A 24519-nucleotide genomic window follows, 5' to 3' on the forward strand; every position below is an offset into this window, starting at 1 on the left:
AAACGCGAAATCTAACCCTAAACTGAAGTGACAATGGTTTGAAAATAGGAAAAAGCAGTTGACTAACCCAGTGGTTCTCAAACTTTTTCAGCGTGCGGCCCCCCTTGTGTACGGCGAATTCCTTTGCAGCCCCCTCAAAGAAAATTTATGACAAAAACTGTTCTAAAACTCAACTTTTAATTAAATAAAACATATTGAATGATACAAAGTAGTGCTGTTGGTTAGTAGCCTTATTTTTTTAGGTTTGATTCCACAGAATTCATGATAAATTAATTTATTTTATAAATTGTGATTAAACTGGGGCCCCCCGGGACCATCTTGCGGCCCCCCTGGGGGCCCCGACCCCCAGTTTGAGAACCAATCCATGAATATGACACATAAACAGAAATTCGTGATACGATAACAAAAAAAATACGTAAATTCCCAACAGTATCACAAAAAAAGAATAAAAAAAATTACGTGACTACAGGTACATAATTTCATGAGACTGCACACACTCATATATTATGCAAAAATCACTTTTATTTTGTATGCAATGTATCTAGATTAATCTATGCCCAGCACTAATACACACACACACACACACACACACACACACGCACGCATGCGCACACACACACACACACACACACACACACACACACACACACACATACATATACATATACATATATACATACACACATACACACATACACACATACATACATGTAAATGTTTCTTAAATACATGCATCTATACAAAATAATTACACAGTGCACAGACATATATTATGCAAAAACAAACTTTTATTTTGTATACAATTAATTGTGAAAATTGTGTAAACTTTTTACAGCCCTACAACTTATACATTTTATCAGTACCAATCAAGCTACAGGAACGGGTCAGTGAAAGGTTAGACCACTGTACTTTTAAGGACATTATGTATTTTTCATACCTGTGGTCTTTTTTGGGGGTGTTCTCGTAATGATAGACGTTTAGGTGTTGTTGCTATGGCAGCGTACTGAAGCGAGAAAGCCTGCCTCGAGCTGAAGGCGATAATGTCGTATCCATTCGCACAGAAAGTGCTCGGCACGTCACCTGTCATCAACTTCAGCACACCACGCAAGGCCGCACATACGTAGCGTACGATGTTGTCACCGCGACATATGCTCATGTGCAAACGTGTTAATAAAGAGCTTGACTCTCATTCGCACCTCGAAGGAGAACTTTACGCTTTCACGCAGCGTTACGAAACATTCTCACAATCTTTAGTCAGCGCTTTCATACTCGCATAGCACATTTAGGATGTATGAAACATAAAAAACGTCCTTGGGAAAAAAATGGAGAGCTCAGAATCGAGTCTTTTTCTAGAACGGTCGGTTCCCATCGGGGTGACCTGGGTTGCTTTGCTGATGCAGGCAATAAAGAGCTGTCTGGGAAACTCAAACCAAGCGACTTAACAGCCCCGCTGGCTGTAGACCTGCTAGACTGGAGAGCTATCCGCTGTGCACCAGAGCAAACCTGCAGAGGAACACACGCTAATACAGACTTTAATTGTTTAAACTGAGCTTTTAGGAAAGGTCAAAATGAACCTGAACACGCTCTGGTTATGTCTACAATGACCTGCCAATAAAAATAGAGTTAGCGGGTTTGACAGCTTAATATGAGACGGATTAATGCTGTGTGAATGATATGCTGTGTCAGAGAGACCTTGAGCTTTGTCGCCTGTATCGTCTGTATCAACTTATGATGTATTGCGTCTTGCTATTGTGATTTTGGTGGGAATTCTTTTATTTGTATAAATATGTGACCCTGCCTGTGAAAACCAAGCTAAAGTCATTCTTTGTGATTTGCTGTTTTGACATAAAATCATCCTATACAATGTAAAGAACATTATGTGAACATATAACCTTGATATTTTTAATATTGACTGAGTATGCATGTCAAAGATTAAACCAAACTTTGATACTCATAATCTCAAGATTATGATACTTTGACCTGCATATTTTGAATAAATACAGTATTATAAATACACACATTCAGTCTTATTCACACCTCTTCCTTGGCTTTTACGCTTGTCTAAGACTCTTGTGTGTAACTTATAAGGCACTTGTGTGGGTTTGCACAGTGTACATACTGTATGCACTTTTAGATTTTTCTCTCATGTCTCCTTTGATGCGTTTCATGGCACTCGCCACCTACTGTGTACATTATCATCTGTTATAGTTTATTCTGCACATGTTTTTTTACAGTATAACTACAATTCTTTATAATTCATTTCATCTTTTTGTGAAGCAATTAAGAATGCATTTGTGAATTAAATTCCCTTCTGAGCATGCGAGTCTTAGGAGGGAATTTACTAAGAATGAATTGAGCTTGCTAATAGCGTTGTAATGTCACACTGCCTGCATTGTTTTAGCACTTTTTTATTTGCTTTTGAGACAGCACAATGAAGGCAAGATACAGTAAAGACTTTCTAATTTAAGTAACGTGGATGTCCAAACGCAGCACAACAGCTTGTTTCAACACAGATTTCTTAAATTCATGACTCTGTAAAGGTCTGGTGATGAAATTAAACATCTGTGGTGCGTTGTTTGATCTAAAATCAAACTTTACATTCAACAACAGCTTATATTGTAGTTTTTCAACATTTCTATATTTTTATAGACTGTTAAGCCCGAAGTACTCTGTTTTATACTTGTATGCGAAACGTACGTGCACGGTCGAACACACAGCTGGGTGATTCTCACGAAATCCAGACATAGAAGGTGTCCGCATCAGATTTTTTTTAAAGCCCCTGAAGCCAATTTTGCACATATAAGATTAAGGTCTGAACTTACTATAACCATTATTTTTAGAGGATTTACTAAATATTTCCTATAGAATTATTAAAATTTTTTAGATTATCATTATCAAGAATTATCATTACCGCAACATGATATTACATTAAATATATGCATTTACAAACTCATGTTTCGGTAATGACAACTAAAAAATTTCAACTTTTTCTGGAGAGGAAAAAATAAGACCTGCTTACCTGGTAGCCATCTTGAGTGTCACAGTCAATTATGTCCCTTCCAAAAATTTTTTTTTGAAAATGTTAGTTCCTTGAGGGCTTAAACAATGATTGAAAATTGTAGCGGAGGATGAGAAAATTGGTCTTGGAGACATTTATATTCCTTATTATTGTCTCTACATCTACCAATGATCACAAAATCCCACATGTTTCTTCACTGTAAATGTTTATAGTATAACATGCACTGAAGCTTTTTATTTTTTATATTTTTTAATTATAAATATTTCCATGTGAAAGAACCCAAATCCAGTCATGGACACGTTGCGGTAATGAAAATTTAACCCTTAAATGTGGAAAAAACAACAAAATTGGTTTGTATGATGTCATTTGAAATCATGTGCAAAATAGTACGTGAAGAGATGTTTGTAACTGTATGCTTCTTATTTTGATACTCTTTGCATTTACTTTTTTTATCAAAATGTTTCATGACACCTCATATCTCTAATTTCGCGAGAATCACCCAGCTTTGCAAAGTATGGTTTGACTTATACGTGTACACAGATGTTCGACGCATGCGCATTCCTTTGCAGCAACTGTTTAATTAACAATTAAATGTATGAAAATGTACCACTCTAAATTAAAGACATTATGCAAGATGGTGCTTAAAGGAATAATTTACCTAAAAATTACAATTCTATCATCATTTACTTCATTTTGTTTTAAACCTATATGAGTCTCTTTATTATGTTGAACACAAGAAGATATTTTGATAAATGATGTTAAGCAAACAGTTGACGGTACACATTGACTTCCGTAGTATTTGGTTTTACTACTATTGAAATCAATGGCTGCCGTCAACTGTGTGGGTTACCATCATTTATCAAAATATCTTCTTGTTATGAAAATAAAGAAACTCATACTTATTTAGAAAAACATGAGCGGGAGTAAATCATGACATAATTTTTATTTTTGGGTGAACTATTCATCGAAATCCAAATGTACTTCACTGCTATTTTAACCTCCCAAGACCCGAGCTTTGGTTTGTCTTTTTCTCAGATTTCTTCCAGCTATTTTGGGGTTAGGAAGAAACAAATACAGCAGTGTAATTGTCCATGTTTGTGTACAACAGGTTCCAGTTACATAGAATTAAGTATTGTGGTCCAAAAAAAAAGGTCTCAGGAGGTTAAATAAAATTTAAGTATAGTAAAATTTACAATAAGTGATGCAAAAAGATTAGTCTTAAAAAAAAGTTAGTCATGATTTTTTTTCTTCAAGACTGATCATAACTGTTTTAAGTATGCTACATAGAAAGATAGATTGGTCTAATTTAAATCCAAATAAAAAGACTGATTAGTCCTAACTAATTGCTAGTTAGTCAGACTCATTCTTAAGACGCAGTCTTAACATCAAGGCTATGTTTATGCAACCGGCCACAGGAGCACCAAAGTTTGATTTCACATGAATTTCAATCTTTGACATGACCTTACTCATGTCAAAAATATTAAAGATATACAGGTTATGTTTTTACAGAATGATCTTTACATAATGTAGTATGATTTTAAGAAAACACAAAATCACAAAAAATTACTTTAGCTGGGTTTTTACAGACTGGGACACATATTCTTTCCTTATATTTGTTAAATAATTACCAAAAAACCACACAAGCTTCTGTTTTAATTGTGTAATGTTATTAAACATTGGTCATTTAACAACTAATTGCCTAAATCCCTTTGTGCCAAATATTTTCATATAAAGGAAATGATGCACACAGCGCCACATTATTAATATTATTAAACCCCCCCACACCCTTTATTATACCCCCTACTATTTTATTAGGTTTTTTAGACAAAAGAAAACACCCTACAAGAAATTAAATACCAAAATAAACAATTAAACTGGAACATAAAAGAGGAAATTACATAAAAATTGATAAATATTTTTATAATACAGTAATAACTTCAAAAATTTCAGCAATGCAGTGTTGTTTAACCTTACTCAGGTCCTAAATTATTCTGCTGTCAGGTCCACTTGATCGCAGACGTGTAAAAAAGGGAGTCCAGATGTTATAGAAGTCTTTTAAAGGCGGGGTGCATGATCTCTGAAAGCCAATGTTAATAGTTGAAATCACCTAAACAAACACGCCCGTACCCCAATAGAATCTGGACCTTCTTTTGATAGACCCGCCCCACACATACGCAACCCAGGCAACGATGTTGGTTAGTAGACACGCCCCTTACTGCTGATTGGCTACACGTGTGCTTTTGGTACTCAGCCCGAGTACTCTCTTTTCCAAAGTGCTTTTCAAAAATTATGCACTTCACCTTTAACTTTCCTTTGATAGCAAATGTCAGTTTTTTTAAAGCAAAGTTAGAGGACATTTCCTTGACCCACTGATTAGAAGAGGGTCTTTGAGTCTCTTTCCATTTTAATGCAACCCCCGTTTAAAGACTGATTGTTGTGAAAAGTAAATAAAAATAATTTTTTTGTGCTGTACGGTCAATATGCCGCTTTTCTTCTGATTTCTCCCTATCTCTCTTCCTTATCCAGCTGCTTTCGGAGAGTCAGATCAACATGGTGAAGGTGGTGAACTCGGTGAGCGATGCGCTCAGCTCCATGCAGAAGGAAACGGGCAACATCAAGGGCCGTCTCAAGGCAGATCTCCAGAGGGCTCCGGTGCGCGGTGTCCGGCCCAAGGGCTGCGCCAGTGGAGAGGGTAAAATATCCTCCTTGTTAGCCAGATATTTTCGACTTCTCAGCCAGCTCTAATGAGCCCTGGAATGGTTTCACACCTATTCCCTCATAAGCTTTCCAACAGTATGAGAGAGACGTGCCATCGCTTAGACAGCAGGTGCGAGATGACAGATTTGAAAATGTAAAAAGCTTTTTTACTGTACCTAGCACAGGCTTTTCAAAAGAAGAAAAATGATATACTGACAGACTGACGCTTGATGTGGATTGGTGATGCAGTGACTTTCTATCTTCTGGCAGGTTATAGACCCAGGGATTGCAGTGACATCTATGCTAGCGGGCAAAGAGAAGATGGTATCTACTCCGTCTTTCCCACACATTACCCGGCAGGCTTTCAGGTTTACTGCGACATGACTACTGATGGGGGTGGATGGACGGTGAGTCTTTCGTTTGTCATCCAGTCCAAGTGCAGGTGACGTACAGCGTCACGTAAGGCCGGTAGCTTTGGAAGCTTTGTTATATATATACGAATTGAGTGAATGGCCGTAGGAATGAAAATGACTCGTAATGAGTCACTCCATTAGGCATTGACTTGTTAAGCATACGCACCCGTGCATTAGCAGCCAGGTCACAGCTGTACACGCGGGGACATTCATATGCACAACCACGCTTCAGACCGATGTTTCACCGGTGTACAGTTCATTACAGCAGCTGCGTGCAGATTAGAATAACCAAACTACCACATGAAAGTATTCACTGCTTATTCGACACAAGCACTGTCATATCCAGGTCTTTTCAAGACGTAGGGCTGGGTGATATGCCGAAAGAAATGCATCAACTAATCGGGATCATGATATACTCAAATAACTAAGATGAAAACAATGATGTGTCTATGCCTGTTGTACTGTAAATATTCGTACGAAAATTAACCATGTTTTTGTGTTATAAGTGTAGTAACTAGGGTTGCATAACGATTAATCGCGATGAATCTATTGCTGAAAAAAGTGTTTTCTTTACATCATATATTTGTGTGAACTGTGAATAATAATTATGTATATATAAATATGCACATATGCATGTATAATTTTAAGAAAAAAAATATATTTATATTTTAAGTATTTTTATTTTTTATATAAAATAAATGAAGAGTTTTGTTTCAAAACGCAATAAATCCATTTTGACAAATTTCTGTAAAAACGTGTTTTCTATACCAAGAAAGTGACAAGATGAAAACCACTATTTTCTGTTACAAAGTTTCCCATAGCATCTTTAGGTTATAAAAACATAAAAAATTCAAATCCATAACTTGATTTTCAAAGATTTATTATAAAAACGAATTATTTTTCCCACAAAATGCAATAAATCCATGACGAAATGAAGAAATCTATTAATTCAATGTATAAATGTGCATTCAACTTTGCCATGTTATATTCATTTAGTTGAACAGTTGTACACACTGACTAAAAAAATAAACATTAATGTCATTAATCAAAACACTTACTTTGTCATATTAAGAACACTGTCATTGCAGCGGTTATACTTGACGTCGTTGCTTAGCATTTTTCACAGCGATCAGCTGTAAAATGTTTTGGTCCTGCTCGATTTTCGTTGACTTTGAGTAAAATTATGAAAAGTTATTCATAAGATCCCCTGGGGTCAATGTGTTAGCATGAGAAACTTGATGCTGTCGGGAGATAAGCAACCAGTCTCCCGAGTGCTTCGCGTAAATTATTAGATGTTGATGACAATCTTTCCCGTCACAGAAAACAACCACAGGTTTATCAATGCCATTAAAGTATTATTTTGTTTTGTTTGTTGATCACGAAGTACAAAGTAGATGAGGAAAACTAGGACTCTGTGTACTCAGCGCGCCGCCATTGTTTGTTTACATTGCGTGAACGGTGGGCTGTAATTTCTGGAATGGATTTATTGCGTTCTGTAAAAAAGGAGGAGTGACAGAATAACACGGCGGATATTGGATTTTGCGTAAAATTAATTATTTACTTTTAAATACTGACCTGATATAGTACTGATTTTGGCAGTAACTCATTTTTTTCAAAAATGGCGTTTATCGTGTTTTGGAACCAAACTCTTCAAATTATGAATAAATGTATATACACATGTAGACATTTCTTAAATATATCATTTCTTAAATATACATGAATGCATGTGTGTGTATTTATGTATACAAAGTTATTATACACAGTACACACACACATGTATGATGTAAACAAAAACCTTTTTTTCTGTAATAGAGTAATCGCGATTAATCTTTATGCAACCCAGGTAGTAACTATGTGTTTTTGGTGTATTGATTACTATTGGTTTTACTACAGTAATCATGTTTTTATATGTTTTAACTGTAGTAAAACCATAGAAATTTTTTGTAAGGGTAAGGTGTAACTGTAGGTTCCCTTTCAGTCGGTCACTACGACGTCACGTCGTGACCGACGAATTGGGAGCTCGCTTAGAGAGACCAATCTGCTTCGAATACTACTAAAACGCCAATGAACTTGGCATTGAGATATTTGCATAATGCTGGCGCCGCCCCGCCATGTGCGTATATAAGGCGCACGTGCAAATAGGGAAATCAGCTTTTTTTCGCTTCGAAAGCCGGCTTTATCTGACTGAGAAGCTACTATCTGCTCTTCTGGGAACGGTTGCTGAAGTTGATTGACAAACAGTACTAACACAGCGGACGCTCGCAGTATTCCACTGCTCTGCATATTTTTTGTTTTGAGTTTAGTGTGTGCGTTGCCTTTCCCTGTGCGCATCATCAGCTGAGCACCTAAAGAGTGATTTCCCTAAAAAGAGTGATACGTGAGAACTCTGTGTCTTTTTAAAGACAGCCACTCTCTCGTATATTCGGAGATCAGCGTCCTTTTCAGGATTGCTTTTCGTCCGTGCGATCTTGGATGTGAGAGGTATAAGGGTTCCAGTTACGGTCACGAGCGCTGTCTTCATGCTTGGGCATCAAGCACTCTGAGGCTGCGCTCGTGGAGAGTTTTTGTTCTCTCTGTGAGAGCATAACCTTCTTGGATTGCGGAGACGACTGGCGTTTCTACGGGAATGCTGTCCGCGTCTTTGCAGTGCTGACACCGCCATGGTGCGACTGTCAAGCGCTCGCATGACGCTCTTCGCATCACTACGCTGAGGAGGACGGAGGGCGCGTCCTCCACCTACCGGCCTTTCATCCTCAGCCGGTTGAGGTTCCGGTGGAGACGGCAGAGTCGTGTTCTACGATGTCTGCCGAATCCATTGGACCTCCTTCTGGTCCCGTTCACTTCTGCAGCATCAGAGGGGTGTCTAAATTTCCTCCGAAGTGGAGTCGTTCCGGAGATGACGGCCGTGCCCGCTCGAGCGGCGGTAACGGTAGAGTTGGAGGGGTTAACCCCTCTCCGCCCGAACCGTACCGCCCACGTGATTGGTATTTCGGAGCTGCTCGGGCCTCTCGGTCCTCTGCTCCTGTGCCTTTCTTCCCGACGGCACGAAGAGCTGACGTGGCTGCGGCCATCCGGCCGTTCAGCTTCAGCTTTCACCCCTCACCTCCCTCACCAATGGAGCTGCTAAGGGCAGGGACCCTTCAGTGGAGCGGGGGTTGCGATGCAGCTGCGTTCCTGGAGGGACCACCCAACCCTTCCCTCCCGTGTTTGTAGATAGTCGTCCGGTTACGGGCGCTGTCCGTCAGGCATGCGGAGAGGCGGCTTCAGCCCTGCACGCAATAACGTTGCTACGGGTTCACCAAGGATTTACGAGGGAGGCCGCGACCTTCAGTCGTGCGATGTTCACGACAGTGGTTCAAGATCGCCACCTTTGGCTGTGTCTGGCTGACGGACGCAGGCGAGAACAACTTCTTGAATGCTCCTGTCTCACAGACCGGCCTCTTCGGCGAGGCCGTGGAGTCGTACAGCTCCGCTGCGCAGACTGAGGCGATCTCTGTGGTCACGCCCCGGCGAAGGAGAGCTGCCCTTGGTAAAAACCACCACGCCGGTTCCTCAGTCTGCCTCTCGCCGTCGGCGTCCTGCGGCGACCACCTCCGTTCCCCTCCTCGGACTCCATCTCGGCAGCGCGGGGGAACCGGTCGTCAGCAGCTCGCCCCGCCCGCTTAGCCGCTTCCCGTGAATCGGGAGTTTAAGTGGCCAGTAAGCGGGCGACCTGGATTGGCAGAGGATCACTCTTCAGGAGACGGTGATTCGCTCCTTCCCCCGATAGAGGGTCGGGTGGAAAATTCTTGGTTTACATATGTTCCACCGGCTGTTTAGCCGGTGCCCACTAACCACACACAGAGTGCATTCCTCTTCCCTCTCCAGGTCTCCAGAGGATCGAGAGAGCCGTGAGCGGGCACACACCAGCTCACCCTACCTCTCCTCTATCGCCAGCGGGTGTTCTGAGGAGTCCGAGCCCTCCACTCAGGAGACCGGACCACCAGCAACCCCTTCGGAGTCTGCGTCCTCAGCTGAGGAGACCGGACGACCGTTTCCCTCAGCGGGCTCAGGTCAGTGTCACACACACACATACTGTAGATGCTTATGCTGTCACGGCAGACGCACCGGCAGTCCCGCCTGTCCCGCCTCGCTGCCCCACCGCGGGTACACCGGTAGTGTCGTTAATTCTCCTCGTACGGTGCCTGGGTGCTTGGCTTCAGTTCCCAGCCCGTTTCGTTGGGTTTTACGCACGATCCGCCTCGGTTACGAAATACAATTACCGGCACAACCCCGAAATTCTCGGGCTTTCGTTTCACTATAGTGAAAGTATCCGATGCACAAGTACTGCGTGCATAAGTCGATGTCCTGCTGGCGAAGGATTATCGAGCCGGTCCCTCTTACCGAGATGATGATATGATGATAGGGTTTTTCCAGCCTTTATCTCATAGTACCCGAAATACGCGGTGGGTTACGATCGATTTGATTTACGCCCGGCTCTACGGAGGTGGTCTTTTTTGGATGATAACGCCGAGGCTCGTATTTCAATATTCAGATCGGTTGCAGCTTTAGACCTGTAAGACGTGTACTTTGTGTCCATCTCCCCTCGCCTTAGACCGTTTTTTCGCTCTGCGTCGTGGGGTGGGCATATTAATATTAAGTACACCATTCGAGCTGTCTCTCTCTCCGTGTCTCCATGAAAGTGTTAGTCACGGCATTAAAATATCAGAGAGAGAGCGTTGTTCGCATTCTGCTTTATTTACGTTGACTTATAATAGCCCGTTCTTGGCAGACGTGCGCGAACACAGAGTTAATGCTTCGGCATCTCGCTCGTTTAAGTCATCAGGTCGACTGGGAAAGAGCAACTTTGCCCCGTGCAGAGGATCCTTTTTCTCAGTATGGAATTAGACTCGATCAACTAATTGGCGTGTTTTACAAGAGCGCGCAACTAGTCAGTTCTGACTTGCCTCGGTTTAATTCGAGGGAAGTACGCGGTCCCTCTGATACAATTTCAGAAGCTCCTGGACATATGACAGCATGCTGCAGCCGTGACACTGCGAGCTGCGTCATATGAGACCGCTTCAGCGTTGACTTTACGATCGAGTCTCGAGGAGAGCGTGGCGCACCGGCATACATTGTGTAAACACTACACCTGCGTGTCATTTAAATTTCCCCGTAGTAGACCCAGCATTTCTGATAGCAAGATATGCCTCTGAGGGGTCTCCTGGCATTCTGTAGCATGCGATGCCCTAAGCACGGGATGTTCAGCCACGTATGACGGGCCTGCAGTCTGGGGTGTGCATAGCACCCCAACTGCCGCGAGCAGTGCGCTGTATATCTGGGACTTGTACGCTCCGCTATGGAGATGCGAGGGAAGGATGTATTTGTCGACACCGATAACTTTGCGACTGTTGCGTTATTTACCGTTAAGGCGGTTTTGCGCTCTCGTCACCTGTCGCATCTCGCTCGTCATCTCCTCCTTTGGAGTCAGAAGCATCTGAGGTCCCTTCGTGCCATTTACATCCCGGGATCGCTCAATACAGCGGTACGCGCTTCCGAGCTGCGCCCCCGGCGAATGGCGACTCCACCCCCAGACGGTCCAGCTAATTTGGAAGAAGTTCGGTTGTGCGTAGATAGATCTGTTTGCGTCGCCGGACGATACCCACTGTCGCCTATTTTATTCACTAACCGAGGGCAGCCTCGGCGTGGATGCGTTGGCACACAGCTGACCGCGGGGGGTGCGTAAGGACGCATTCCTTCCAGTGAGCTTTATTGCGCAGACACTGTGCAAAGTCAGGCAGGACGAGGAGAGCCTTTTATTAATCGTCCGTACTGGACGACCAAGAATTGGTTCATAGTTAATGCTCCTCGCGACAGCCCTCCCTGGCGGATTCCCCTGAGGAAGGACTTTCTTTCTTAGGAAGGGGCACATTTGGCACTCGCGCCCCGACCTGTGGATATCCATGTACGGTCGTTGAGCGCGCGCAAGGTTTAGGTGATTTATCGCAAGCGGTATCTAACACCATCGACGCGGTTCGAGCACCGTCCACAGGACGGGCTTACGCGCTTAATGAAACCTTTTCGTCACCCGGTGCTCTTCGCAACGCGAGGACCCAGAGAATGCCCTTTAACATTATGCTTTATATCTTTAACATGGGTTAGATGGTAGGCTGTCCCTCCGCCATTAAAATTGATATCGCCGCTATTTCTGCTCATCACTCACTTATCTACGGCAGATCAGTTGGCCAGCATGATTTAATTATTACATTTTAAAGAGGCGCTCGCAGGCTAAACCCCTCGCGCCCTCCCTCTTTTTTCCTGAGACCTGTCCATGGTGCTGAAGCCTTCAGGTCTCCGATTTAGCCTTTGCAGTTTGCGAGTCTGAAGTTTTTATCAATGAAAACTCTGACCCTGCTAGCATTGGCCTCCATGAAAAGAGTAGGAGATTTACATGCATTCTCTGTTGACGATTCGTGCTTTTAGTTTGGTCCTGCTGTCTCACTGAAGACACAGACCAGGCTACGTGCCCAAAGTTCCCACCACTCCCTTCAGAGATAAGGTGGTGAGCTTGCAAGCGTTGCCTTTGGAGCAGGCAAACCCAACCGAGGCTTTGTTGTGCCCCGTACGCGCACTGCGATTCTACGTGGTCCGCACGCAAAGCTTCAGGACCTCAGACCAGCTCTTTGTTTGTTATGGTGGCCAGCAGAAAGGGAAAGCTGTCACTAAGCAGAGGATGTCTCATTGGATAGTTGATACTATCGCCCTGGTTTATAATTTGCAGGGCATTCCTTGCCCCTTAATTTGAGAGCGCACTCCACTCGGAGTGTTGCCTCATCTTGGGCATTAGCTCGTGGTTCCTCGCTAACAGACATCTGTAGAGCTGCTGGTTGGGCGACACCTAATACGTTCATTAGATTTTACAATGTTCGTATCGAGCCTGTATCCTCTCGTGTTCTGTCCTCACCAGGGAGGACACGGAGAGCAGACTCGCAAGTCGGCTTGCAGCCTCCGACTGAGGCTCCAAATTGAGTTTTCAGTATGGAAGGCTAACAGAGCAAAAATGCGTAATGGTTTGATTTGCTCTCTCCACTGCCTTGACAGCCTTTGTTGCGGAGCATTGGCTGTCAGCCTTTCACTAGTTGTATTCTTACGAACCTACGTGTTTGGCCAGGGCCCCACATTGTGTCCCAACGGGTTCCTTTGTGAGTATTATTCCGTGGGGTTAATCCTACCAGCCCACGTTTCCCTTAGCAGAGCACTGCTTTGCTTACACAGCCACGGCTGTCATGTATACCTCAACTACGGTTGACTTTCGTCCACCATTAGCCCTTAAACGGGGCGGTGGCTTCCGCAGCGTCCCTATACCGCTCAGTTAGGGCGCTTCCCAGTCGCTGGCACTACTGTGGGGTTAAAGGAACATCTAGTGCCCGGCCTTCTGCCTTGAAACCTAATTCTCCTATCCTTAAGTGGAACCGGAGGGCTTTAAGCAGACACTGGAAGAGGTCAGCCCCTAGTGGCGTTTTAGTAGGGTTTCCCAATTCGTCGGTCACGACGTGACGTCGTAGTGACCGACTGAAAGGGAACGTCTCGGTTACGGATGTAACCCTCGTTCCCTGAAGGAGGGAACGGAGACGTCACGTCCCGTCGCCACAGGTGCTGCCACCTGCTGTTTAGGCCGGTCACCTTCCGGCTTTCTCAGCGAACAGAAGCTGATTTCCCTATTTGCACGTGCGCCTTATATACGCACCTGGCGGGGCGGCGCCAGCATTATGCAAATATCTCAATGCCAAGTTCATTGGCGTTTTAGTAGTATTCGAAGCAGATTGGTCTCTCTAAGCGAGCTCCCAATTCGTCGGTCACGACGTGACGTCTCCGTTCCCTCCTTCAGGGAACGAGGGTTACATCCGTAACCGAGACGTTATTTATGGTTGGCAAGCAATGCATTTTACACTCTTAGGGGCGATTCACATTTCGTGTCTTTTGCGCGCTCGTTTTTTCCAGGCGCGTCCGCACAGCAACGAGTTAAAAACATGTCAACTTTTCAGAATGCCACAAGCGGCAGGTCATATGACAAAAACCAACTGACGGTCACGTTTTCCGTGTGGTTTTAGACGCGAAATGTGAACCGCCCCTTAAAAAAAAGGTGGTACCCTAGAAGAACCATTTTTGGCCTCATTACCTTATATGCATTTGTAGGAGTTTCCCTTTCAAACGTAAAATTTATGGAAGCTCGTTTTTATCCAGGCGCGTCTGCACAGCAACGAGTTAAAAACATTTCAACTTTTCAGAATGCCACAAGCGCGCACCGCAGGTCATATGACAAGAACCAACTGACGGTCACATTTCGGTTTTAGACGCGAAATGTGAACCACCCCTTAAAAAAAAGGTGATACAATTGAAGAACCATTTTTGGCTACATTACCTTATATGCATTGGTAAGAGTTTCCCTTTCAAATGCAAAATTTATGGGAGGAGAATATTCAAATGAATCACGGAACGGGATTTACTAAGGTTTGCGCTCGAGAATTTACTTGTATTTGCGGCATTATTTAACGGCTAAAAAAGCATGTCTTAAAGCCTACGCCAATTTGCGCTGCTCTTCGTAGATTGCGTTGGTCATGATGGAAATGAAATTTTTGCACCCGTGTTCTTGTCAGTAAATCACCTGCATAAATTATTGCTGGAAATTAAGACAAAGAACCATGCAAGACATTTATTTTTAAAGTGATTATGGATACTTTAAAGTGGCCATGGCATGAATATCTGACTTTTTCCATGATTAAGTGCTATAATTGGGTCCCCAGTGCTTCTATCAACCTAGAAAAAATTTTCTTAGTATTTTTGTCTTGTTTTCAGTAAAAATATCTAAATATTCTTAAATTAAGATGCTTTTTCTTGATGAGCAAAATGACCCAAGAAAATGTGTCCAGTTTTTAGACCAAAAATATCAAATTTAAGTGATTTTGTGCATAAAACAACCAAAAAAAATCTGCCAATGGGGAAAGCAAAAAAATCTGGAACAATTTTTCTTAAACACTAAATTCGAGAAAAATTCAAGAAAAATTTGCGATCAGTTTTTGAATTACATCAGCTCATTTGCATTGCAGGACACACTCAAAACGGCACATTTTTGCTCACACCTACAGTGTCAATTTTAACATGTTTATAAATTATCTATATGGTATTTTGAGCTAAAACTTCACATGTGTACTCTGGGGACACCAAGGATTTATTTTACATCTTAAAAAAGTCTTGTGACATGGCCACTTTAATATAAAATGACACGTACTCTATACTTTTATGTAGGATTTTGATCATACAGCTCACCCTGAAAGAGATACGCATGCACAATGCTTTTCTGTCACCATTACTGCAAAGAAGCCACTTTGAAAAATGGCAATTATAGTGGACGACCTCGATTGCTTTTAAGTGACACATTTCCAAGTTTTCCTTTCAAATATTGAAGGGTTTTGTAAACAAAGGGAAGGCTTCTCAAGGCTGTTGTTGATGGATGATGGTGCGTCACATGTTTTATGCAGCGTATTCTAGTTCTGTACGTGTAGGAATTAATTTAGTGACATTTTATTTACCAACCGATCTTTATTTTAGACAATTTTAGAAATACATAATTAAACGTTAATTTAGTGACATTTTATTTACCAACCGATCTTTATTTTAGACAATTTTAGAAATACATAATTAAACGTTACCTCTTTCTTTTTCACTTGAGAACAGGATTTGAGTGCTTTGCACTGTTTATTTACCCAAGCTATTGCAGTGAATAGACATATTTTAAATAACGGATGGTGTTAGCGAGACTTAAAAAGACATCTGCAGTACAAGGAAAGAAGACGTTTAATCTTTATGGTCATCAGCCCAAGAGCATTTTGTTATGGTCAACAGTAGAGACAAACGGGACAATACGGCACGGACGTGGCATGTGCTACAGTATAATCATATACATGTACTGTAACTGTACCCTTCAGGATACAAAGCCGTTGGGGTATAAGTGCCAGAAAACATATTTTGCATATTTGCTCTTGGTGGCTTGCAGACATGGTGTTAAAAAGGGTGACATATTGTATTCCCTGATTACATTCAAAGCTGCTTTGGAGCGCTGAGAGCATAAGCTTAGCACGTCGTCTTTCATTGTTAATCGTGCCGGCGGCGCGGGGGAAATCTGAAGAGGCAGAAAGCACTGGGAATTAATAGATCCGGTGCTCCTATTCATCATCTGTAGCTTCTGGCGGTTTTTGATGAGGATGTGGGGCTTTTCTGGTGGTGCCGGAGTAGATCAGGCCGAGTTCATTTGGGTCACGGAGAAAGTATGGAGGGACAAAGTCGTAATTTTACACGAACCCCATTCACGCTGCACGTAAATCCCAGAAAAATCCAGCCTGCACTGCAAAAAATGATTTTCAAGAATAAAATTTATTAGTATTTTTGTCTTGTTTTCGGTAGAAATATCTAAAAATTCTTTAGTTGGGATGCTTTTTCTTGATGAGCAGAACGACCTCAGAAAATAAGTCTAGTTTTTAGATCAAAAATCAGAGGTGTATAATACTTAACTCATTCACCGCCATTGACGAGTTATCTTGTCATTTATGAGTTCATATTTAACTAATAAAAATGCCTTTCTAGACGAATTTCAAAGTGAAAGTGTAATACCGCTTTTATCCACCAGATGGCGCCAAAACGAATTTATCAAAAACGGATGTTAAAAAGATTAAGATTTATTTTAAATGCCTTTATGTTTGATAGTCATTCTGAGTCTGATCTCTAACATAAATTCCTTTAAAAAAAACGCAATTTTTTAAGCTTTTTGCTCAAAATGTTGTATTTTTGAAAAGAAATATCCATATTTCAGTGGTTAAATTAAGTGGAAAAAGTAAATATATAATGAAACGTTTTTTCCCCATTTTGTTTGTTTGTTTGTTTGTTTGTTTGTTTGTTTGTTTGTTTGTTTGTTTATTGTTTGTTTGAAAGCAGAGGGTGTGTTCTTTAATTTGATATAATTTGTATGTTTATATATTTATAGAAAAAAAAATTTCCTGCAAGGAATTTTGTGAAAATTTTGTTAAAATCACAAAAATGCAGGTGGGCAACTTTTCTCAAAAAGGCTGGCAGTGAATGAGTTAAGTATTTTAGTTACATTTTCCAAGCATCAATGCTTTATCAGAGTGTTTGTCTTGGGATAAAATTTAATTTTCTTTACTAAAAAATTGTCACTACATTCTAAAGCATAAAATCATACTGTGTATTCATTATATATATTGCATATTAAAATTGATTTAATGCCTAATTAAATAAAAATTGTGTACTTTTACTTTCTTGAGTAAAAGTATGAAAAAATTTTTACTTAAGTAAAAGTACAAAAAATTACTTTTACTTAATGTACTTAAATATTAAATATAAAGCAAAAACTTGAAATTATGAAATGTAGTGGAGTAAAAATTATCATAATGTGTTTTGGAATGTTTGTTTTCCAAAGAAAAACACTAATAAAATATGAATAATTGAAAATTTACTTTTATGTAGAAAGTAAAAATATACAAAAATATCAAATGTAAGTGAATTTGTGCATAAAACAAGCAAAAAGATCTGCCAATGGGGAAAGCAAAAAAATCTTGAAAATTTTTCTTAAACCCTAAATTCAAGAAAAATTTGCTTACCCCATTGGCAGATTGTTTTGCTTGTTTTACGCACAAAATAATTTAAATTTGATATTTTTTGGTTTAAAAACTGGACTTATTTTCTTGGGTCGTTTTGTTCATCAAAAAAAGCATCTTATTTAAGAATTTTTAGATATTTTACTGAAAACGAGACAAAATACTAAAAAATGTTATTCTTGAAAATCATTTTTTGCAGTGTGATTTTACAAGAATTTGTACATATTTTACAAGTTGGCTGATTCGTATGAATTCATACGAAATGAATCGTGCAAAAACATATGATTCTCATTTGAAAAATAAAAATCGTATGCAAATCATACAAAAACTTATGAATTAGCCAGCTTCTAAAATATGTATGAATTTATGTGAGATAGCATTGAAAAATCCCATAAAATTGCTGCTGTCTGTGTGACACAAACCTCTTTTCACTTTCCCAATTGGACCTAGTAACATTGCCGTAACGTTTAAGTAACGATTCCTGTGTGTAGAAAATGTGGTAAGGGGTGTGTCATAGTAAGGACCAGTGTGTCATCGAATAGTGATCGTTCAGCTCTTTGACACGGGGGTTTTAAATGCAAATCAACATTCACGACGAGAAATGTCTGCAAACTGGACTGAAGCAGAGATCAGGGAGCTCCTTACTATCCACGCTGAAACTGAGATAATTTACCAGCATAAAAAAAGCATTATGTTTCTGATTATGATCAAATCAGAAACACCAATACAGAAATCGTGGATAATAAGCAAACTTAAGACGCTGGGGAAAAATCCACCAATTGCTAATAAAATGCACGACACGTGTCTTTATGGGATCTTTACAGGATATGTGTGATGTAAACGCACGCACAGATTCCGGAAAAGCATTGCCAGTGTGAATTAACCAAAATAAAATGATCCCCGGACAAATCCCAGAGACTGTGTGTGAAAAGGGATGTGCTTGGACATGCACGTATTCTGTGCTCGAGCACATGCCCTGTTAGAGATACAATGAGCTGTCCTCTCATTAACATGCTTATGGTCTCTGGTGGCTTATTAAAGAAGTAGTTCACCAGAAAATGTAAATTTTGTTTACTCAACATCGTGTCATTCCAAACTAGCACTGTTATTTTTCTTTTGGAACACGAGGAGAATTTTTGGTAACACTTTACTTTAAGGAGTGTTCATAAGACTGACACGACACCTTCATAATCATGAAATTTTATGCACGTTTACTATATGACAATTGTCATTAAGTGTCATTTGTTCAATTATGGCATTTTTAATGCAAATATGACATTGTTTGAGATTTCTTTATGCTCCTAAGCCCAAGTGAACCGCGCCTGAGCCCACCTTTGCAACCAGGGCGTGATTATCCAAACCGACCAAACAAAATTAACTACGATATTGGACTTTTCAGTCAAGAAGTCACAAAAATTCACCACACTTAAAAATTTTTAAAAATTAAGAGTTTTTTCTAAATCAAGCTAGTTTATGCTTAAAACAAGAAAGATTATCTGCCAGTGAGATAAAAAAAATGAATTTAAAAAAGAATTTAGTACATTTTTCTTACAGTGCTTACAGTTTCTGGTTTTAAACGTGTATTGTACTGTAGGCTACTCCCTTCCAGTGTTGGGGAAAGTTACCTTTAAAAGTAATGCATTACAATATTAAGTTACTCCCCAAAAAAGTAACTAATTGCGTTACTTAGTTACTTTCCATGGAAAGTAATACTTACATTACTTTTAAGTTACTTTTAAGTTACTTTTGCGTTTACTTGGCTGAGACTTGATCTCTTTCAGGCCCTGAAGCTGTTTTTTATTTCTAAGAAGTTGCATATTTCCATCGCAAAAATGTCAAGCTCTGGCCTCCCGTCTCCGTTTCAGTTTAATTCAGTATACTATATTTATAAAACAAATTATTTCAACTGAAAAGTAACTTGCATTACTTTTTTTTTTAAAAGTAACTCAAATATTAATGTGTACATTTATAAACTAATGCGTTACTTTACTTGTTACTTCAGAAAAGTAATATTATTACGTAATGCACATTACTTGTAATGCGTTACCCCCAAAACTGCTCCCTTCATTTTAATTAGGGCTGTCAAAAGATTAATCGCGATTAATCGCATCCAAAATAAAAGTTTGTGTTTGCATAACATGTGTGTGTACTGTATGTAAATATTATGTATAGATAAATACACACAGATTCATGTATATATTTAAGAAATATTTGCATTTATATACATTTATATAATTTATATTATATAGAAATATAAATATTTTATATATAAATATAACCAATTCTTCTTAAATAGCCTATATACATGACTGTGTGAGTTTTTATATATAAATAATAATAATTTACACTACACACACATATGTTATGTAAACACAAACTTTTATTTTTATTAACTCTTTCGGCCAGCGTTTTAAAAAAAGTTGCCAGCCAGCGCTAGTATTTTTCATGATTTTCACAAAAGTTTAATGCCTTTCAGAAAATGTTCTTCTTTAAATATATGAACATACAATATATGAAATGAAAGAACAGACCCTCTGCTTTCAAACAAAAACTGTTTTATCCTACCTTCATTAGTTCTCTTTTTATCACCTCTCAAATATGGGTAGGTTTCTTAAAAAACACAAAATTTTGAGCAAAAACCTGATATAATTCAATTTTTGCGAAGGACTTTTGATAGAGATCAGATTCAGAGCGATCTTTAAAACATACACGGGGTGCTTTCTCTTTCACGTGAGGCGTTACTTCCGGGTTGTAAAAGTTGCGGAAGTGCGCCACCTGGTGGAAAATAGCGGTATTGCGAAAAGCCGGAAATTCTCGTGATTGGCAGGGAAGCGTTTTCTCTTAATTGATGAGAACTTTTTAAAAAACAAAAACAAAATATTAAATGGACACAATTTTTTTGTGCCGTGTGGTTGTTTTTAAAACTGTATGTTTACTTTGAAGTGTTGCGGCGTAAAAAGAGCTGGTCAAAGGTTTTTTTTTTAGTGGGCCAGTTTCCCAGATAAGATTTAGAGCCTGAACTAGTAGTTATATTAGGACATTTAAGTTTTTACAAACTTCCCTTCCAAAAAACAATGGCACTGATATATTTTACGATAGGCTATGTGAGTGCGAGCTATTTTTTAGCTTTGACAGCTCAAATATAAATTTTAGTCGTTTAAGACTTAAGCCCTGTCTGCTAAACCGTTCTTTTTATGTTTCATAGTCGAGACACTACAACACAGAGATTTAGACATGACACAATGAACTATTTCTTTAGTTTATTTCAGATTTATTGATGTTTTGGTGTACAAAAGCAAATAATACAAGGCCACTGGGAGAAACTGCGCATGGGAGTGAGTGAAAAAGCCTCTAAAAATCCCAAACCCTCTAAAACTCTGTGGTTAATTGGAGCAGATACTTCAATTCTGCCATAATCAGATGAATAAACATCTGTAAGGCAGCTGTGGCTCATCTGATCTACCTTTATCAGCACACAGGTGCGTCCCCTCCCAACAAATACACCCCCTCCTGAACATCACTTTGCCAACACCAAAGCGTCAGAGAGTAACAGTCCTGGGCTTTTTTGTTGTATTGAGGCATCATTTAAGAACAACCTTCTACGTAATCCATGCCCTCAAATCTGTCTGTCGTGAGGAAAAACTGTGACACAAGTCAAGGCGATGTGAAGTGCTGTTGTGGCTTGTGAACGAATTTTCAGTATCTGTTCAGAGGTGAGGAAACAGACAGGCGAAGTGTCACGAACTTCACATCCTGACACAATCAGCCAGAACTTACACCTGACAGATTTTTAGGTACTTCATGCTACCTTTTGTTTTCATTTTAATGATTTTAAATGTGTTCGTGTGATTATACCCTGCGTATATTATTCAGTGTTTGTTATACAAGAGATTTAATTTGTGAAATTTATGGTAATTTATGTAGCAGATATTTCTTCAGCACAGCTAAGACCTTCCCATCTAGCTTGTGTTTGTTAGCACCCATTGCATGTTTTATTTTTAAAGGAAAACATCACCTTTTTCAATATCTTACTATGTTCTTACCTCAACTTAGAAGAATTAATACATACCTATCTTTTTCAATGCGTGCACTTAATCTTTGCACAGCATGTCGTGAATGTGTTAGCATTTAACCTAGCCCCATTCATTCCTTAGGATCCAAACAGGAATGAATTAAGAAGCCACCAAACACTTCCATGTTTTCCCTATTTAAAGACTGTTATATGAAAAGTTACACCAATAAGTATGGTGGCACAAAATAAAACGTGGCGATTTTTATGCGGATAAAAAAGATATTGTATGGCAGAAAAGCGCTTAGTTTGCAGCACTTCGACCTTAGGGGCAGAAATATTGACATAAGTTTGAGCGAGAGGGGGAGTAGTCAGGAGTGATGATGTTACTGATCGCTGAGGTCGAGTAACAGTCGTTAAATGGGAAAATCATGGAAGGTTTGGTGGCGTCTAAATTCATCCCTGTTTGGATCCTAAGGCATGAATGGGGCTAGGCTAAAAACTAACACATTCACGACGTGCTGAACAAAGATTAAGTGCACGTATTGAAAAAAGATAGGTATGTATTTATTTGTTAATACAAAGAAAAGAACACAGTAAAATATTGAAAAACAGTGGTGTTTTCCTTTAAGTGAATATATCATTAGAAATAGATTTAATAATATACAATTTTTCCCAAATATGTATTTGTGTCTATGCATTTGCAGAGGAAATGTTGATTTTTCATAGCTTAGAAGATTTAATGGAGCTTATTTAAGTATTAACATTGTCTCAAATGTTTCTCCTAAAATTGTGTAGGAGAAATAAAATAGTAAACAATTGAGATAATTGTTCAAAAACAATAAGTACATATTACAACATTTCTCATCAAATGTCAGCCCAGCCTCACGAAATTTCGTTATATATTCATGTAAATTTTGTATTCTTTTTTTTGATATATCACGAATTTCTGAGTTTTTTTGTGATCGTATTACGAATTCTTGTTTTCATGTGATTATCACGTATTGGTTACTCAACTGTTTTGTCCTATTTTCTTACCATTGTCGCTTTGGTTTAGGGTTAGATTTACATAAAATGACATCACTACACAAACCCAACTCTAACCCTAATGCCAGGCGACTTATAAAAAAATCCGAAAAAATTGTATAAACCAATACTGCCCTCCAAAGGCTAAGTGCAGTATCTACGCAAACACTGAAACTGAGAAAAATGGCTTTAAAGTTTTTTACACCAGCCAATCAAACATGTAACTGCAATTTTGGCACACACATTTCTCTAAAATGGGACAAAATTTAACCAGGAGACTTTGTCACAAGACACAACAGATCTCACAAAGCCCATTTTAACCCTTAACTCAATTTTGACCAAATGCGTAGTTACTGCGCTTTCGCTTTGTAGGGCAGAATACATAAAGTGACATTCTAATGCAAGCACCAAATCTAGCCCTAAACCAAGGCAACAATGGTTTTAAAATAGGAAAAAGCAGTTGATAATCACACGAAAACGGGAATTTGTTATACGATTACGAAAAACGCGGAAATTCGTGATTATATCACCAAAAAAAAGAATCAAAAATGTACGTGACTATATTACGAAATGTTGTGACACTGGGTAGCAAATGTACCCATATCCAGATTAAGGATGTGTATTTGATAAGAAATATTTGAGTTCCTATTGAAATGTTTTATAAATTAATTGCAGGCTTGGCAAATGTGAGCACAGTATAAAATCTCTTTTCAAACTCTAATGAAGACATTTTTGAGATTTCTGGGTCCTTGCTCTTCTTTCAATCATTTTTATCTCAATTACAATATTTCTCCTAGACTTCAGATATCTTAAGGGTTGTGTCATTCCTTTAGTTTTTCCTGTGTCAGCATCAATTGTGAATAAAGTCTCTTCACGCTTATCAAATCATTTATGAGGTTCCACTTTACTCAAGATGAGACTTACTAGTGTTTGGTGCAGACCTTCTGAATCATGTTTCATCTGCAAATAAATGTTCAAGAACTATTACCAGAATGGCAGACATAATTTGGTTCCAGTATTTTGTTTTTGAAAGGAAATGGTTCTCAGTAAGAACCGATACTGCTGCTTGTTTCCTAATAGCACACAGCGCTGTTGGATAACACACTGACGACATTTGGATCTTCAAAGCTCATTTAACATTGAGGGGTTGCATACTGTTTCCAACACAATTACCCCCCCAGCACTTCTTCATGAAATTCTGATTATTTTGCACTTGAATGCATTGATTTGTTTCCTTGTGTAATATTCTCCCTCTGTTTGATACTTTCCCAGTACTATTAGTCAAAAATAACAATGCACCCTCAAACAAAAATACACAAATATTGGAAACCATAGTCTTTTTACTGTATATACGTGGTGTCATCCATGTATTTATTTATTTTTTGGACACAATAAATTTATTTTCTTTTTAGGAAACCAATAACATGCACCGTATATGGCAGTTGTAGGCGCATTTTTTGAATTAAATTCTATGGGCAGTAAGCGTATGCGCGCTGTTTATGTGCGCCAAACGTCTTGCATTTTTTGCCGCAGCACACGCTTTTGATTATAATTTAACATTATAAGCGACTAGCTGTAGCAGAGCGACGCAATCTCATTGATTTCAATGGAAGCTCGGTGGCATCCGGCGACAGGAGCGACGTTGACCATTGACGGCTGGATGGGTGTTTTTTAAAATCAGGCAGTGCGGCGTGCCTTGTGTTTCCA

The 24519-nt window shown here is 39.5% G+C and overlaps 1 protein-coding gene across 9 annotated transcripts in view; it reads left to right on the forward strand.

Annotated features, from left to right (window-relative positions):
• The window catches only part of fibcd1a (fibrinogen C domain containing 1a), a 273907-nt gene that overhangs the window by 136652 nt on the left and 112736 nt on the right, over positions 1-24519 (forward strand). For all 9 annotated transcript variants that reach the window (XM_073868066.1, XM_055168618.2, XM_055168622.2 and 6 more), the window contains 2 exons: positions 5546-5711; positions 5987-6123. In XM_073868066.1, coding sequence (XP_073724167.1) covers positions 5546-5711; positions 5987-6123 — 303 coding nt within the window. The remainder of the gene's footprint in view (positions 1-5545; positions 5712-5986; positions 6124-24519) is intronic.

This window comes from Misgurnus anguillicaudatus, chromosome 5 (assembly GCF_027580225.2).
Source record: "Misgurnus anguillicaudatus chromosome 5, ASM2758022v2, whole genome shotgun sequence".
NCBI classification, from domain to species: Eukaryota; Metazoa; Chordata; class Actinopteri; order Cypriniformes; family Cobitidae; genus Misgurnus; species Misgurnus anguillicaudatus.